Source organism: Lepisma saccharinum, chromosome 11 (assembly GCF_977018435.1).
Source record: "Lepisma saccharinum chromosome 11, izLepSacc3.1, whole genome shotgun sequence".
In the NCBI taxonomy this organism is placed as follows: domain Eukaryota; kingdom Metazoa; phylum Arthropoda; class Insecta; order Zygentoma; family Lepismatidae; genus Lepisma; species Lepisma saccharinum.
In genome coordinates, this window is record NC_139239.1 from 65,409,184 (window position 1) to 65,425,600 (window position 16,417).

Genomic DNA, 16,417 nt, shown 5'->3' on the forward strand with positions numbered 1-16,417 from the left:
CAATGCACATTGGTTCGGACTACACGTTAAACTGTAGGTTGAGTCCCAATTAGCCTTTCTGAGCATAAAAGTGGGCTTAAAAACAAACTAAGAAAATCGTCTTCTGGATACTTCGTGACATAACTTTTTTCTTTACTTCAGCTGCATCTACAGATTCTGTTGATATTTTCGGTTGACCCATGTGGCAAAATTTATGTGTGGGACGAGGATGTCTAAATAGCATAAGCCACTCATTAGCAACTAAATAATTCTGTAGCATTTTCCATACATAACTGGTTTATTAAAATTTATTCACTTCAGTATTGTAGTGATTACTGTGATTCCTTCTTATTAGTAGAATGAATATAAAGTTGATATTTTGCATACCATATTGATATTTGAAGATGACAGGTATAAAAAAATTGTAATGAAATAAAAAGGGACACTTCTGGAATTTCAATGCAGAGCTAATTATAACTATATTAAACTGTCTGGCATACTAAAACCCGAAGTTTTATGGCTGCAGTAACAGAAGTCTTCCATCTGTCCCTATTCGGGACAAGATCAATCCAATCTTTTCCATCCTTGCCGATTTCTTTTAGGTCCATCTCAACGTTATCCCTCCATTCTCGTCTTGGCCTTCCTACTGGTCTCTTACCATCAGGTTTCCAAACAAGAATCCTGTAAACTATTATTTCCTCTGCCATTCGTGTCACATGGCCTGCCCATCTAAGTCTTCTTGATTAAATTATTTTAATAATAATTAAAAAGTCGAAATAATGTATTGTGTTGCCGGAGGAAGCAACGCTAAGATGATGTTTTTATTTGTTTATTTGGAGATTATTTTAACCATACCCAGGCCCGGATTTACATGTATATACGTATGTGGAGGCCCCAGTCCTCAAGTTCAATCGTAAATTCTGATCTAATCTTGACCATACCCTGCATAATTTTGAGCCTCCTAAGCCTACTAACTGCTTTTAATCATGGAAGTATTCATTGGATCGCAGTTTTTGTTTCAATAGCTCTAGTAATTACTTTCACTTTCTAATGACAAAACTGGCTTTTTATGGGTTGATAATATTCACAAGTAAAATATACATGTTAGGAACACCAGAATACACTTATTTATCGAATCATTCATATATCTTCAAGTATATGTACTTATTGAATTTGATTGGGTGGGCAATCGGGTGGGCACAGGAATTTTTGGGTGGGCGCTTGCCCACCCGTGCCCACCCCTGTCGCCGTCCCTGAGATTACATTTTTTAACACCACTTTTCTGGTACTTTTGGCTAATCACAGCAATGAGGATGAAATTAATGAAGCATGCCTTTTCCCATGCCAAGCCAAGAACCTGACACCTTCAGGTAGTGAGATTGTGAGCCAAATGCTCAATGCTCTCCATTAATTTGCTTTATCTTACTTCGATTCTTGTGCCACTTTTGGCTAATTTGAGAAGATGGGGATGAGTGATGATATGATGAATGGACACTCACAAACATCCATGCCCAGGCCAGGATTCAAACCTGGGACCCCTGGCATCGTAGAGCAATGTGCTAACCACTCTTCCACGAGGGCCAGCGCTCAATGCTCTTTGCTTCAAGATGAAGAAGAGTATGATTAACACATGCCAAAGGTGGACTAACTGGTCTAATAATAACCTTCATGAATCTCCCTCTACTGGTTTTAAAGATATTTGTATGGTTCCAAAATTTTGAGTTACCCTGTATAATGTGGGATTGAACCCAGCACACCTTGATTACAAGGTGAGGACATTACCACTATGCTGTCATAGAGGTTACCTTCATAAACTGCAATTCAAATCTAATGAACCTAGAGTTCCAGCATAACATAATGGTTAGTGCTCAGTCTTGCCTTTGGTGCAAACAGTCTCAAGTTTCATCCCTGGTGGGAGATTTAAAAATTTCGGTGCTGACACAATATCTTTGAGGGCAATGAGAGCTATTAGAATGCAATAGGAGTGGACTCCAGTCTCAAAAGCCAGTAAACAGCAGCGATGAGACTCATTGCACAGACAGACCATTTGTCACCAAATGAAAAGCTGCTTGGCATGGCAAGAACCGACTCTCATAGGGCTGTTGTGTCACTGACTTTGGAGGAGTTCCATTCCTGTTCAAGGGGAGATTTATAAAATATGGCCCCTGCTAACATTATTATTATTATTATTAATGGTTTTATAATCATGGTTCTTCACTTCCACTAATTGCATGCTCTGCATTAACAACACCTGTAAAGTTTAAAATATAGCTACTCTGATTAACTTATTGGAAAACTTCTCTTTCGTAGCGTACAGCATTGGCTCAGAGTAAACATGCTTCGAATTTGAAAAATCTTCTTTTGACAAATTTCGAATGATGTAATCAATGTCATCGGATGTTAAATTTAACCACAAGGAAGGTTTAGATAGATTTAATTTACTCCTTGATTATACCTCACCATGGGAAATCAGAGGGTTGGCAACAGCACATAAACGAGACATTCGCTTTAAAACTTTCTGAACAGAAAAACAAATTTAACTAAGGTACTTTCTTTAGGTAAATTTTCAAAAGATGCTATTCTTGTTCTTTTTTCGTTTATAAGCACCACTTCACTATGCATTTTGCCACCCAACTCTAATACCACACACGCACCAAAGGAAAAGAAACCTACACTACATTACGGTAGCCACACTGGCTGTGAACTGAGAAACAAGGATGTTGATTTCAACCGTCAATATCCCTCCACTTCATTTTCAGTCACTGGCATTCCAAATTTTTACATTTATTTCTTCGAGGAATAATTGTTTATATTCGAGCACTGTTACAGAACCTTGCAGAGTTTCCTTTGCAGTGTACCAATACAGACTTGCACTCTGGTTAAAATGCAGTACTGAAAATATGGTTATGATGCAAGAAGTTATTTAAACGCTAGAAACTTCTTCCTTTCACCTTCTTTCATGAAATAAGCAAGTAAAATTACTCAACATTTTTCTTCATTTTGCTATTTCACAATATTAAGTAATTTTAATAGTCGATGGTCTTTTGTCACTTCTGCCCTTTCAGCATCTAATTTTTATGCAGCCCCTACGCTATAGCCTAGTGGCAAATCCCAAACCCCCGCCATTCCTGCTACATGCATCACAGATCTACAACATACCTGTTCAATGCTCTCCTTCCTCTTCTGTCCTCGTGGGTTCGTTATGATTTTCAAAAGCTCCGGATTATCCTGGATAAGTTGCACAGCCTGGGTCATATTGTTGTTACTCTGCTGCAGAGCTGCACGTGCAGCAGCAGAAGAATACCCCATGCTCAGCAGCATCTTATGGAAGGCCCCCTCTACCCACTCCCCATTCACACACTTCCCCAGTTTCTTCTTCAACCTCTCTTCGCTCTCCTTCTTGTGCATTTCCAGCTTCTCTTCTCGCTTCCTCTGAATCATATCGACCGCCAACGGGATGTTCCCTTGAGTTGCCCTCAGCGCAACCCTTGCTTCTGCTGGTGAGTAACCTGCGGTGATAAACAAACACGTAAACGCTGTAGAATTTCCTGAATTACTCTGATGTTTAGATATACCAAAAAAATATGTAACTGGTACTTATAATTTGGAACTTCCTTGATGTATTCTCTCCACTCACTTGCATGACATAATAATTTTGCAATAATAATAATAGAATGTTGATCTCGAGTGTTAATTAGGTATGTGTTTTCAAGTGATAACATCAGATTTTTAGGATTTCTCTCTACATTTTGAAACGTTGGTCTCTTACAAAGTTAAAAAGTTACGGAAATCACAAAATAGTTTGTGGGTGCATATCTGAAAACAACAATGAGAAAAAAAAAAAAACGTTCTCTGTAAAATTTGTTGCAAATTAAGAAATCTATCAAACAAGATGTTACTAATTTGTAGATATTTTTCTTAAATTCATTTAGAAACTATCAACCTGTTATCAAGTTATGGACATGCACTGTACATCTAGAATATTTTAATTTACAACAACTAACAATTTCTATAATAACCCACCAACATACCTTTTACATTCAACTTTTTAAACTTTGAAATACCATTTCATTTTCCCTTTCAGATGCAAAAGTTGCACGTACTTTAAATTTCTTAAAAAACATTCAACAAATATAAATGAAATTTAGAAAGTTACAATAGCAGATCATTGCTATTTGTTAACACATGCACTTCATTTGCATTTCATCCACTAGTCTGGGAAAACAGGAGTACAAAGATTAAAGAAAATTAAATTTTTGCAATATTAAAGAATTGAATCTAATACACTGAAGTCTCCTATGAGAAAAGTAAAGGTTATTGGTAACTGAAACGAAAAACAAACAACAATAAAAATAAAAACAATATTAAAATTATAGTCCATAAAGGAAGTTGATTACCAAAATAAACCTTACAAAATAATTGGAATTTGTTGCAACACATGCAATACACTATATTTTTCTTTTTGCATTTTTTCCTGTCAGCTTCGGATAATCAGAATGACGAGGATGAATGATGATTTCATGCAATTCCTGGAGGGACAGTTACAAAGGATCAACAATAGCCATGTCAACATTTGAGCCTGGAGCCTTTGGTCAACTACTCAACATGCTTTGCCTCCAGGTAGTAGCATTCTGGTTCACATTACATTGACTTGTCTAAATAAAATACAGGGTCTTCAGGAATGAATGGGAAAGTTTCAAGAAATTTCTGGAACTGAAGCTATATTCTCGATCATGGCAGAGAATGTTCACAAAAGTAGGTTCTTACCAAGGGCCACAACTTGAGTAAGGGTTTCGTCATCCACTTTCAGAGATGCGAGCTCCTCTTCTGCCTTCTTGATAAGCTCCGCTGCCTCCACTCGCTTATTGCAATGGTACAGCACAACCGCCTGGAGAATGTGCAAACGCAGAAGCAAGGCTGCCTCGTTACCTGAAAATAAAAAGTGGAGTTATCTCTGCACAATGTTTCTTTACCTAAGATGAGATAAGTGAACCTATTTACCAACTGACATGTTTCTTTATTATGCAGATTATTCCTCTAATTGCACTTAATAGACGCCCATGCACGACAGAAAATTCAAATTTCAGGATTCTTAACAAAAGTTGTCTATTTTTCACCATTTCCAAACTCTGCCAAAATTTACTATAACAAAATTACAAAGAACTCAACTAAACATCATGATGCAACACGTCAATCAGGACCAACCTATGATGACTTTTCACTGGTGATTATGGTCAGTGAACTGAGTTGCATCAATGCTTGTATCTAGCTTTCTAGACTTTTTTACATTTGTCTTTAAGATAATTGATTTACATGGGAATTTTGAACCACTTGCACTAAAGGCTAACCATTCAGCTATGTGGGAAATCAAAATTTTAATATGGATAAAAACTGATAGATTCATAATCTGAAACCAACCTGTAGTTCCTTTGAGTTCAATTACTCTTTCCAAATTGGGCCCATAACTTCGAACAAAATTCTTTTCGCATGTCTTCAGCCGTTGCTCTGCATCTGGGATATGGTTTATGCTACGCAAACACAGGTAGCACCATACGATGTCCAGATTGAGTAAAGCATAGTTATCCACGGAAGTCAGGAGTTGAGAATTGCAGCGACTGAAACGAGGGGGAAAAAAAGGGGCCTAAAAATCTGAGCCAACAAATGGCTACATGTTAATAAATGAAAAATTTTACCTATTGTGGAAATTTAAAACAGGTTCCCACGTAAACAAATTGGAGACGGGTACCATGCTTCTCAATTACTACGTTCTTTAATCTTCCATCTCTTTCTCTGTTTTACCAAAGTGATCTCAGACTAGAAATGATTCAGTGTACAAATCTCTTAGCCTTTCATATCCTCTTGTCCTTTAAAATTCTCCGTCCTTCAACAAAGTACAAAATTATCCAAAGAAATTTCCTCTCACATCTTCTTAGGATCTCTTTATCTGTGGGTAATGTCACCACCTTGTAATCAAGAAGTCCTGGTTTTGATATCTGGTGGAGGCACATAGTGGTTCGTATCCCACTCTAAACTGTAGGTCCAGTCCTGATTAGCCTTGCTGTGCATAAAGTGGACTTAAAACCTAAAACCTGTTTATGAGTGGTTCTTATAGTTTATCATTCAACCAAGAGGCCTCACCACAATCCGCTTGGTTTTCCTTTTAATGCGACTTCTATATTCCTCAATTTTTCATTTTCCTACATTATACATCACTCTCCGATAAACCCACACATTAAAAATTTTCTCCAGCTTTCACATTTTCCTATACTGTACGTTTATTCATCTTGGTGCCCTGAAGAACACAAAATTGAAATTCTGCTGAAGGTTTCAATAAGGCTAGATTGGTCCTGGTCAACCCACTGTATTTGTTATAGTGCAGTGTGTCAATGCAATCATGACAGAGGAAACAAGGGGTAGTTTTGTGAAAAAGAGGGCACCTTCCCTACAGTATTTTTTAACTCTCAACACAAGCAGCTTCCCAACTTCTCTTTTGCTTACTAGCCTTGAGGTATAGTGTGTAGGCAGGAAGTTTACAATACACGGAGCACTCGCTGGCCTCAACAAGCTTGCCAGCCGCAAGTCAATAACTTATCTCATCTGCAATCGTAACCACTTAAAAAAAAAGAGAAAAAGGGAGAGGGGGGAGAGGGAGAGAGAGGGAGAGAGAGGGAGAGAGAGAGAGAAAATTCTGACATCTTTCACAATTAATTCCATTCTACAGTATCATTCAACGTTCATCAGGTCCAACATCATTAGATAGTCTCTTTTGAGTCCCAACCTGCTGACATCCAGCAGCAGCTCACCTAAATTCCTTGTCGGCCTCCAAGAAAAGCACCAAGGCCAAAGAGTGATCCTCTCTCTTCAAGGCTGCTCGGCCCTTCTCGTGCAATGCCATTGCAATCACTAAAGCCTCCTTCTCTTCCTTTGGCAGCTCAAGTGGTCTCCCAGACTGGTCAGCAATCTTGAAAGAAAGAAAGAAGAAGAAAAAGTAAGCATAAGAATAGTTTCCCTAAAATGGATAAAATATAGTGCAACAATCCAATATGAAAAGGAAAAGATAATGATCCATTCATCCTATTACTTACAAATATGTTTATCTTAGGAAAAAAAACACACGTAATGCATTCATTATTCATGTAGGAAGTTCTGGATAACTAACAGATATTCATATGTCTGTTTAAATGTCCTTTAGTTATCCCTTGAGGAGATACAGTGGATATTTGTGGGTCCATTTTGGACACGTTGTGCAAATCAGTGCACATTGAAAATATGGACAAGACATTTTAATTCAATTCAGATATGTTGCGGAGGATAAGAAAAGGACATTTTCTGCATTAGAAATGTACCTCATCTAGACAATTATAGACACAATTTGAAAATTGCCTAAATATATTTTTATGAACAGTCTGGTAGTGGAGGAAGCATGTCCCAGAATAACTTGGGACATATAAAGTATTTGATGTGGAAAGTATATTTTTATTTTTATTTTTTAGCATTCCCTTCTTGCCGGTTTTGCCTACAAGATGAGGTGACACCCATAAAGAACACAAATGTCCAGACCAGAAACTTCAGTTGCAAGTCAAAGCGATTGATTGATTGATTTTGTGTCCACTTTATGCACAGTAAGGCTAATTGGGACTGGACCTACAGTTTAAAGTGGGACCCGAATCACTATGTGGCTCCACCGGGTATCGAACCCGGGATACAAGTCAAAGCGAGAGAGAGAAAGAGAAGGGGGAGGGGGGAGGTGCGGTCAAGGCAGTGATTGCTGCCACAACTGTTTTAAGCATTGCCATTGGTGAAGGGAAATAAGAGAAACAGAAGGTAGAAAAAAAGAGAAAGAAAGGGAATGAAGAAACAGAAGACAGGCAGACAGAGACAATATTGAACATAACTAGCACATTACAAACAGGGAAGAGATGGCTTCAGAACTTGTGGATATAAAATATGTGTGGTCAACAGTTTCTTTGGTCACACTGTAACTTCAGGCATCTGAAACCTTCCTGAACCTGGCACAAAATCAAAACTTTCACAAATCTTCTCTTGGACATACACACGTTCATCAGAATACACCATGATGCAGAAAGAACTTGCTCACAATAGAACTGAGTAATATAAGCATACATGTGCTAACATTAACAATTATCATCGTTATAACAATTGCTTCAAATGATTAAATAAAATACTTATCATAATAGTAAATTTTTCTGGCATTGTAGAAATCCCATGCAAAGTACCCAGAAGAGGTTACACTCACTGGAACAAAAAAAACTACTTAATTACCAGATTCATAAACACAAGGCAAGTTATGCTCTAATCACGGGGGTGAAACTCTAATGCCGCGAGCTGTGGTCTTCGTGACGTCAGCGATGTTAGCGACATCTATTGGCAGTGCACCCAAGTTATGCGCTTCTCAGTCGCGAAGTATTTCATAGTTCTACGCTAGATGTCACTTCATCGCCAACTAACAGTGAAACCAAACACAATATATATTTGCTGATCCTAGTTACATTGAACGTTTTTAGGATATCTACTTGAAAGTTCTCGCAGGAATATCTCCAGAAGAAGTCTTGAATTTTAAGTTTGTTTTGTGCATAGATAGGCTAGTTGGGACTGGCCCAGCAGGTTAAAATGGGATCACACTATTAAATGCTTGAAATGGACAACGATGTGCGGGGTATCTCCAAGGTAGAAATATCTACGCGAAGCATCCCCCTCTGTCCTATTTTATAATTTATTATTTGAAAACATAGGAGCATTCAACAACTGAACTCACGGCTCGAGCAAACATTCCCTCATCTAAAAACTTCCAATTCGAACACACTCTCCAGTCTCCACCAGTGTAATATCGAACCTGACACACCTTGATTACATGGCAACGAAGTTACCTTTACGTCATCCGGGATACGACATGGTCTTATGCATTATGCATTATGTAATACAGTGTTGAACTTCTTTCCTTGAATAAGAAACTCGAAATCTGGTCCTGAGTTCCCAAAGAATATTGTAGACATCTTAGAACTAATTATTTATAAATTAGTATTAATTATGAATTATATCTAATCCTTGGTATTTGCTGCTTGTAATATGAAGCTTATATTACACAGAGCTTCACATTGATATTTATTTCCACAAATCATTTTTTTCTGTCATCCATTGCTCATTTTCTGCCAGTAGAGTTAGCAACACTCATTCAACGTTCGCCAGCCCCCGCGAGCACAGCTTTGAATTTGAAACGGCCGTCAACGCCAGTTGGACAATAGACGTGGATAGACAAGGGTCGAAGGTGCAGCGTGATGTATGGAGGATGCTTTGTTTTGGACTCGTTAGCAACGGCAGTGGGTGGATGCAGTTTAATGCACTGTTATTGTAACCTATAGCTGCAAAATTAGTTATTTCGCTCGGGCCTCCCCCATGGCGCAGTGGTAGCGTCATTGCCTTGTAATCAAGGGGTCCCGGGTTCGATACCCGGCGGAGGCACAAGTGGTTCGGATCCCACTTTAAACTGTAGGTCCAGTCCCCATTAGCCTTACTGTGCATAAAGTGGACTTAAAACACCAACTCAAACCAAACCAAGTTATTTCGCTCATGCTTTTATTGAAGAGAAGATGTTATTAACAGTAGAATATTTAAAAGGTAAAAAGGAGAAACTTAGAAAATATTTGAAATATATTTGTTGGTACAACCCCCTCCCCTCTACACAGCCTGCCATCTAGGGTGCCCACAGAGAAGCAAATCGGCAATGTAGTTGGGTGCACTGCCAATAGGTGTCGCTAGTTTCGCCCGTGACGTATAAAGACCACAAATTTTCGTGACGTATAAAGACCACAAATTTTAACATTGAGTTAACAAGTCTCCTCTAGTAGTTTGTCTATGGCTCTAATGCAAATATTCTCACCTGCAAGGAGTAGTCATGAACATTATTTGTTCTACTTGCTAGAAGCTTAGCATCTTCCCTGGTGGATTCAAGCAACCGATAACGAGATTCATACTCCTAGAAAAGACAAATAAAATCAATATATATTTTATGTATTATTAAAGAATCTCTATTCATTAGTTTGCTCATCACAGATATTGAAAATTTGTGCTACGTAAATATTAGGGATCTGTCAATATTCATAACCAATATTCCACTGATTTGATATAAAATTGTAAAAGTTTTATGAAGAATCTGAATGGTTTATTAATGTAACCAGGGATTGCAGTGGGTTTTATCTTACCTTATGAAATCAGAATACAGGAATTATATCTCTATGTATACTAGAAGGAAACAAATTTCACAATTTTTCACTAAATCACAAGCTAGTACGGATATCAGATTAGTAAAACTACGTATTAGCCATTTTATTGCAAAAAAGTTTATATCAGCTGATATCAATACTGACTGATTTTATCGCCCCAAAAATGTCATCTAACCTTGAATTTCCAAACTAATTTCATTATGTCACCAACCTTGAGGGCATTTTAGATTTTTAAAAATATTTAGAACAAATAAGAGTCAATATATTGTCCATTGTAAGAAGTCAAATATGCCCCACTATATGAACAATATGTTAATGACAGTGCCCTCATTTTAATAATAAAGAAAATAAAGGGACAATGAAAGACAAAATTGTAATTATGTGCTACCTTAAGCTCTGCAGGATTATCATGAAGAATTACAGCCATAATTTGTATCCCATTTCCTAATCCCTGGTTTTGCAATTCCAAGTTGTCCTTCAGGATCCTTCCACGACATATCAGCTTTACTCTGTCAAGAAAAATAAGACTGTCTAGAAACAACACTGGCTTTATCTAATGTAGTTCTTGAATATTTTAACCCTTCGGTGGGAGCATCATCTTTTGTATCATGAGCAGGCACATGGGGAACTTTGTTACCCCACATGTTTCTTGTTTAAAAATTTGCTTGTTTTACATTTATAATTGAATGCCTTTATTTAGACATGTTCTTACATTCTTTATTTGTTGAATATACAAATGTTTATTTTTTATTTATTTATTTTCAATCATACAATGATAAGTTGTTGTTCTTAAATAATATATTTGTATCTTTTAGTTTAAACATGCTTATTATAATTATTTATTTTCTCTTATACAATAATAAGATTCTTACATACCTTGTTCATGTCTTTGAGTTTACAAATGTTTATAAATATTGTTTAATTCTTTTCACTCCTACAATAATAAGTTGTTGTTTATCCGATAAGAGGCATAATGAATAGATAGAAATGTTAAATAAAAATCAAACTTCACTGTTATAAAAGTGATCGGTGAAAAACAAACTGATAATAATTGATACCAAAGCAACCAAAAGAAGAAGAATAAAAATTATAATTTTTGTTACACGAGAGGGAGCGTGTGAAAACTCAGTTATCGCAAGAAAGCAAACAAATGGAAGCACTCCTCTGGTATGCAGACAAAGGTAGACAGAAGAACTGCACCTTCCTCCATCGGTAACAGAAACTCCAAATGGAAAAATACCACAGTGGGCTGTAATATGGTGCCAGTCACGTCTCGACAGAGTAAAAACCAACGTGCCTGCTGGAGGGTTAAGGTAAAACTCTCATCATAAAGTAATGCATACAATTGCAGTGGAATACTTATAGATATTCACGTTTGGGGAATGAACGATGCAGTTGATAATAATTAGACACAAGTGACTTACTTACTTGTAACCGCGTAACTTAATTGTAGCAACAGACGAACTGGCTACACTAGTGCTCCTACTGGCACGCAAGGGTACAACAGGAACCAGAAGCCAGGCCAGCAGTGAAGCAACAAGTTTCCAAGCAGATAGTGGCAGGGGGACACCAAAATCGTTATGTTAAATAATATTTTGAACAATTTTGTGTGTTACAATTCACAAACATCAGTTCCACTATTCGTGAAAACTGGAAAGAGTACTGGCATCAGTTGAAAGTGGTGTAAGATCAGGCCTGCTTATAACAAAATAAGTTCATATCCAGTGGCGAAGATATAGTACAAGCAATGCAAGCACTGCTTGCACTATTAAAATAGTATTTAATGTATTTAATGTTGAGTGCCTTATTTAGTTTCTATCGCACTCGATTTCGCGAAATTTTACGGCCGCAAACTCTCTCAGCAGCCCGTTGGCAAGCACCAAACTCTCTGCTTGCAGCCACTGCGCGGGAAACCAACGCTTCTGAAGTATCATATGGCGAAGGGTAGATGCTGGTGAAGGTACGGTCCCCAAACCACTAATAAAAGCTCTGCTTTTCGGAGCTTTTCGACTTCTCGAAAACAGCCGAGCCAAGCAGACAGCAGACACTACTAGCAGAAAGCATATAAGTGTTAACACGATATCGAAGATGGATATTTGCTTTATTATAAACACAGAATTATTGAAATAAATCATTATAACTGTTCCAATTCCACGTAAACATACTTTAAAACATTACTTTAACTTTCACGATTTGTAAAACGTGCAGATAAACATGTTGTCCCCGGCGCTGGAGAGCACTGGAATCTGCAGAACAACTGGCTATTGTCCGCCTCACACTCTCTCATCTCAAATTGCAACGCCACGCCAGTGTTGACAACTACTACCAAATAATTTACACGATATTTTTCGTGAGTTTCCATACAAACAAATTCAATACACTGATGTTTTTTCGATAACACTTATGTCAAGAAAGCAATGAAACACTCTTCTGAGACCTGCAAATAGCAAAAACGTTAAGTCCTAAATGCTATCAAACTCAAAATACTATTTTTATTAATATGATACATAGTAAAAAAAAAGAACCGGCGTATTTTATTCCTGTTCTAATAACTTATTATTCCAATGCTTCATATAATTTTAAGCTTCAAGTCAGTTATTTTATTCTACCGTGAACAATAATTTTTACAACGAAGTTGGTATCACTTTTCTGTTAGTTTCGGAGCTTTTCGGAAGATTTTCCATTTGTGTGGGAAGAACGAGTGGTTCAAGTAAGAGTTCTCTTTTGTTTGGTGTGCTGAGAATTTACCAAAACAAACATGGATATTTCAAATTGTGTACGGGAAACTGTAAGTAATAGCAAGATATAGATATATCAATAACGTGACCAAGAATTTGAACTAACAAGCATGGCTGTTGAGAGAGGAGTTGGGGATTATTATTATTATTATTTAAAATGCCCTTTCTCTCCTAGAAAAACTGGGACAACAACCCCCTCTCCCACTCTTTCGGAGTACTGCATTGCTTGCCTTCCCCTTAAGACCAAGCTTCGCCACTGTTCATATCTCTGTACAAATAATTTCAGCACCTGGGGTAGGAATGATGATTAGCGTAAATAACGAATTAATAAAATAAAGGTGGGCCAAGCATGACTTATCCATGATGTACCCAGGATTTGATTTGACAAGCTCTCTCTCTCTCTCTCTTGTTCAAAGAAAGGGAGAGAAAGAAAGAAAGAAGTGAATAGAAAAAAAATGAAATAAAGGAGGATAATAAACTCTCTCTCTCTCTCTCTCTCTCCAACCCCTGACCTCCTGGTCATTTAAGTATATAAATAAAAAGACGGCGAAAAAGTAATTCTGGATGCCATTCCTATTCATCATATTATTAGCAAGCCAACATACTTATGCTCGAAACATAGGCTGAGACGATACCGATGTGTGGCTATCAGCCGATATCAGTGCTATCAATTTCAATTTATTTACAGATACCAGCAGATACTTTTCCGGCATTTTGGTCTTTCTCGGGGTTCACAAAAATACAGCCCAACACTCATGGAGTCTAATTATCATGAAAAATGCGTGAAAATTGAACCTTATTTTCTTTTACACCAATTTTAAAGCCAACAACTAGATTTCATTATTACATAAAATGCATTTTAACACTTTGATGTAATTCTTGAACACTCTGAAGCAAAATTCCTGGTAAATTGATGCATGTAATTGGGTTAGAATACTTACACATTAATATTGTTCGATATTTTGACCAAGTTTTAATTATTACAATTTTCAAGTATGGATATCGGTATCGATGGAAATCTGTAAAAGAGTATCAGCATCGGTATCGGTTTAAAATGGTACTGGCTCATCTCTACTGAAAACACACACCTTTCTGGGATAACTCCAACTTGCTTTCCAACTCTCTCTCGTAACTCATGGCCCATTGCAGTCAATTTTATCTCCATGTTAACAGAGTTCCCTCCAGAGCACTCGTTGCTTGGCACGCGGACTTTTATTGTGGCGACTCCAGTCTCTTGAAATTTACTTCTAGCTCTCAGCTTCTCCTGGGCATTTGTTTGCAGACATTTCAAGGCACCTTTGGTAGTTGCATCATCCAATTTAAGAAATTCTGCATAGGATTGGGAAAGGTTCTGCGAAATTGGAAGAAAAAAAATAAAAATATACAAAATCAATATATTTTCACTTACACTGGCTTCCAAAATTTTATTCCATGTTATACATACAAGGAAACTGACAATAAAATATGTTCAGCATTTCATTGTAAGCTTACCATGTGAGACAAGCATCAATCACATTTATTATTTGCCTTTTTAAAATATAAACTGTGTATTGAACATGATGGACAAAGGATATGAATCTTTGTCATAACATAGCTGAACGTTTCTAAAATCCACAGGTAAAAAATAATATTTTATCACTTGATATGCTTAAAATTCAGCAGCTATAAGGTGAAGATCCCATGTACACTGCGAGGGCATGGATAGGGGAGATGTATAAGTTGGGCTCCATACATTCTTGGTCTTGGCCATTCTGGAGTTCATGTGATCAGCACCAAGCTCCAGTCACCCCCGCGGGTACCCTCAGATGCCAATTTATTTGAGGCTGAGTGAACCCCAGAGTTCTTTAAATTTTAACCAACCGGAGCCTCTTCAGCTTGTTAGACTCTCTCAAGACAGAGCTTTTCAAGAATGAAATTTTCAAACTTCCCACGATGTACAAAAAATATTGTAGTTCGAGAACTAATTGTCGTTGAGAGATGAAATCATAATTTATTTCAGAATGACAAGGCTTTTAGTGCAGGTGAAATTTATACAGTGTACCTCCCAATAATGAAAGTTAAAAAAATGTTATAAAACTAATGATTTTCCTGATGTAATGTGACCACATAACCAGAATGGCCGTCAGTTGAGCTCAGCCAAACACAGCAACATAAAAGTTAAGCTGATGTTGATCGAATTTGTCCATACAGTACCAGGGTAATCTTAATCGACTTCAATTAATGTTACACAAAAATTAATCATAACAGAATTCCCAGTTTGTAGCATAATTCAAATGACTCGCTATGCAACTTCACCGAGATCACTGTACAAACACACACTTTTCGCCTCCAGTTGTGGGAGTTTCAAGGGAAGGGGGGGAGCAGTGTTGCTGCATGCCTGATTTTTGTCCAGTCGTATACAACACCTTTTGCGTTCAACATGCACTCTTTGCTCGCATTTTGAGGAGAGGCAGGGAATCAGACACACATTCGCTTGCCACACGGCAGCAAACATTAGGCTTCACCATGTTTGGCATTGTTGAGGGTGTCACCTGTTCCGAACATGACTCGAAACAAAAAATTTGGCAACACAGATCACCATGAGAATTTCCCCTCACCATGAGAATTTCCCCTCACCAGGACAACTGGACAAAGACGATTGGTTCAGCAGTTCATGTGACCCTCCCTGGCTTTCGACGGAAAAGACAAAATTAGAAATGTTGGCCATGTAATAAATGCTACTCTATTGGTACCACTACCAACAAAGTCTTCAATGCAAGAACATACCTGAATTTCTTCCTCACAAGTGTTTCCTTCCTCTGTGCAGTATGGAGGAAGCCATAATTTCACCTTGTCTTTTGTCAATTTCTCTCGGATCCGTGACAAAATGTCTTCCCACTGCAAATCTTCACCCATTTTTGGCAGGAACAATGCATCTGGTTGGAAAATGAAGATGATCACACACAATTCTTCCACTTCACTCAGTATCCATTTATTTTGTAAAGAACATAACCAAGGGACAGATTTATACACAGAAAAAGGGGACAAAATATGTACATAAATGAGCACTAAAGATTTTTAAAATGTACCCTAAAAATTGAATATATGCTTTATGACTAGAGTTGGAGGTGGTCGAAAAAAATGGCTTTCAGGGGGAATGGCTTTTTTGAAGGAAAAAAACGGAGTTTGTTTTCTGCAGCATTTTTGGTTGAACTTTTTTCGACCTTTAACCCCAAACACTTCAAATCGATGAAATACATAACTTGACTGCATTTTTCTTGTTCCACAGCTTTTATTGATTTCTCTACTGTAAAAAGACACTCATATCTAAATTTAAATTAACATGGAATTCATAGCTAGACACAAGCAGTAGTGCAAAAATGCCAGCTTTTCTGAATGGATGCTTTAATCCAAGTGTTATCATCACATTTCAGTAGGTTTATTACATATATCTACATAGTATACACACCCACATAACTT

The 16,417-nt window shown here is 37.4% G+C and overlaps 1 protein-coding gene across 1 annotated transcript in view; it reads right to left on the reverse strand.

The window, feature by feature from the left end:
- Positions 1–16,417, reverse strand: part of LOC145994871 (NEDD8 ultimate buster 1-like) — a 38,248-nt gene that overhangs the window by 13,192 nt on the left and 8,639 nt on the right. Inside the window, exons 2-9 of the mRNA XM_083131295.1 lie at positions 15,725–15,873; positions 14,047–14,309; positions 10,609–10,729; positions 9,878–9,973; positions 6,783–6,940; positions 5,398–5,594; positions 4,747–4,908; positions 3,139–3,488 (exon numbers count right to left, since the gene is read on the reverse strand). Coding sequence (XP_082987421.1) covers positions 3,139–3,488; positions 4,747–4,908; positions 5,398–5,594; positions 6,783–6,940; positions 9,878–9,973; positions 10,609–10,729; positions 14,047–14,309; positions 15,725–15,853 — 1,476 coding nt within the window. The 5' untranslated portion in view covers positions 15,854–15,873. The remainder of the gene's footprint in view (positions 1–3,138; positions 3,489–4,746; positions 4,909–5,397; positions 5,595–6,782; positions 6,941–9,877; positions 9,974–10,608; positions 10,730–14,046; positions 14,310–15,724; positions 15,874–16,417) is intronic.